This window comes from Rattus rattus, chromosome 13 (assembly GCF_011064425.1).
Source record: "Rattus rattus isolate New Zealand chromosome 13, Rrattus_CSIRO_v1, whole genome shotgun sequence".
Lineage (NCBI taxonomy): Eukaryota > Metazoa > Chordata > Mammalia > Rodentia > Muridae > Rattus > Rattus rattus.
In genome coordinates this window covers 16776888-16778528 of record NC_046166.1, presented here as the reverse complement: position 1 = coordinate 16778528, position 1641 = coordinate 16776888, and the positions used below count along the sequence as shown (strand labels likewise).

At 48.8% G+C, this 1641-nt stretch overlaps 1 protein-coding gene across 1 annotated transcript; it reads right to left on the bottom strand.

The window, feature by feature from the left end:
• Positions 1-274: 274 nt before the first annotated feature.
• Positions 275-937, bottom strand: LOC116914895 (elongin-A-like). Its single transcript, XM_032919338.1, has one exon. The coding sequence runs from the start codon at positions 827-829 to the stop codon at positions 428-430; it is 402 nt and encodes a 133-aa protein (XP_032775229.1). The 5' UTR covers positions 830-937; the 3' UTR covers positions 275-427.
• Between the last annotated feature and the right edge of the window lie 704 nt (positions 938-1641).

The following is a 1641-nucleotide window of genomic DNA, read 5'->3' as shown; positions in this document are numbered from 1 at the left end:
CACAGTGCAAAACGGCATGGCAGCGTTTTGACTAATCTATTTGAGCCTTCATAGGGCAAGGATTTTTCCTGTGTAGACCAACTTTCGGGAAGCAACAGCATGCTGCAAGCCTCTCTTGTCCCAGTGGCTTCTTCCCACTTCCGGGGGCCTATGAGTGGTGTTTCTGTGCCCCCCACTCACAAGCCACTTGTATTTCTCTGACACAGCCCCTGGCTTTCCGGAGAGAGGCTTGGCTCCCTCATGCTCAAAGGCCCCTCATGCTCAAAGGCTCCTCAGAGCTCGCACCCTGGATTCCTACCTGCCCTGGGTCCTGGACAGCTGGCTGCTGCTCAGAGCTCCTGTTTTCTGCTGGATCCGGGCTTGGACTCCTGGGTGTCTGTGGGTGAAAATCTCTGTTGGATTTGCAGCTAGGGCTCAGGAAATGGATTCAGCCTGGGATGCATTTGCTGAGCCCAAGGAATACCTGTCCCCCAGCAACTCGGCTTACCTGGAATATTTGCTCCTGGTTTGTCTCTTCTAGACCAGTGCTCTGATGCGCTGTCCTGTGACTCCTCAGCAATCCAAAGTCCAGGGAGTCTTGGTCTGGTTGGGGTCCCAGCACCAACCCCGGTGACCACTTGTCTACTAGGTCCTTAACAAAGGGGAGCAGGAGCTGCTGATTCTTCAACGTCTTTATGGTCTTTCTGAAGCCAATCTCTGCCAGGCTGTCGCACAGGATAGGCACAGAAGACAGTTTCTTCAGTGTTTTGTAGATCTTTCCTGGGTCGCTCTCTCGACACAGACAGTCCAGGATCTCCTGCAGGGTGCCTGCCTGAGAGCCTGGTTCCATGTCCACAGCCAAGGACAGGAAGGGACACTCTTGGTTCGATCAGCACACTCGACCCAACTCGTGCCCTGCCTCTAGTGAGCTGTGTGCTGTCCTGAGCAGACCACACGTTCAGAGGGAGGCCAACCGCCTAGTGTGCCTTTCCTCTCTTTGATTTGCCTTTTTATACCTTAGGCTGGGAGGTGGAACCTGGGCCACACCTCCTCCTCACTAGGTCTGTTACTGACTGTTCCGTTATCCAGCATCTAGAATTATGCAAATAGATGCATTCCTAGAGCCTTGTTCAAAGGGGCAGTCTAAGTAGGTCAAGGTCATACACATAAGACCAGATTGAATCAAAGTAATCAAAGAAAAATTGTGGGGAGGGTGGAATACATGGGCACAGGGAAAGTATACTGAATAAAACACCAATGGCTTCTGCTCTATGATCAAGAATAGACCATTGGGACCTCATATCATTTCAAAGTCTCTGCAAGCAAAGGACACTGTCATTAAGACCAAACAGCAGCCAACAGTTTGGGAGAAGATCTTTACCAATCCTACATACAATAGATGCTCTATATCCAATTGATTCAAAGAACTCAAATAGTTACACTCCAGAGAATTAAATAACCCTCTTAAAAATGGGGTACAGAGCTAAACAAGAATTCTTATCTGCGGAACACCTAATGGCAGGGAAGAACCTACAGATATGTGCAACATCCTTAGGAACAGGGAAATGCAGATCTCGAAAAAAAAAAAAAAGAATAAACCACAGAGATTCCATAAGAGGGCAGTCAGAATGGCTGAGATCAAAAACTCAGGTTATAACAGTT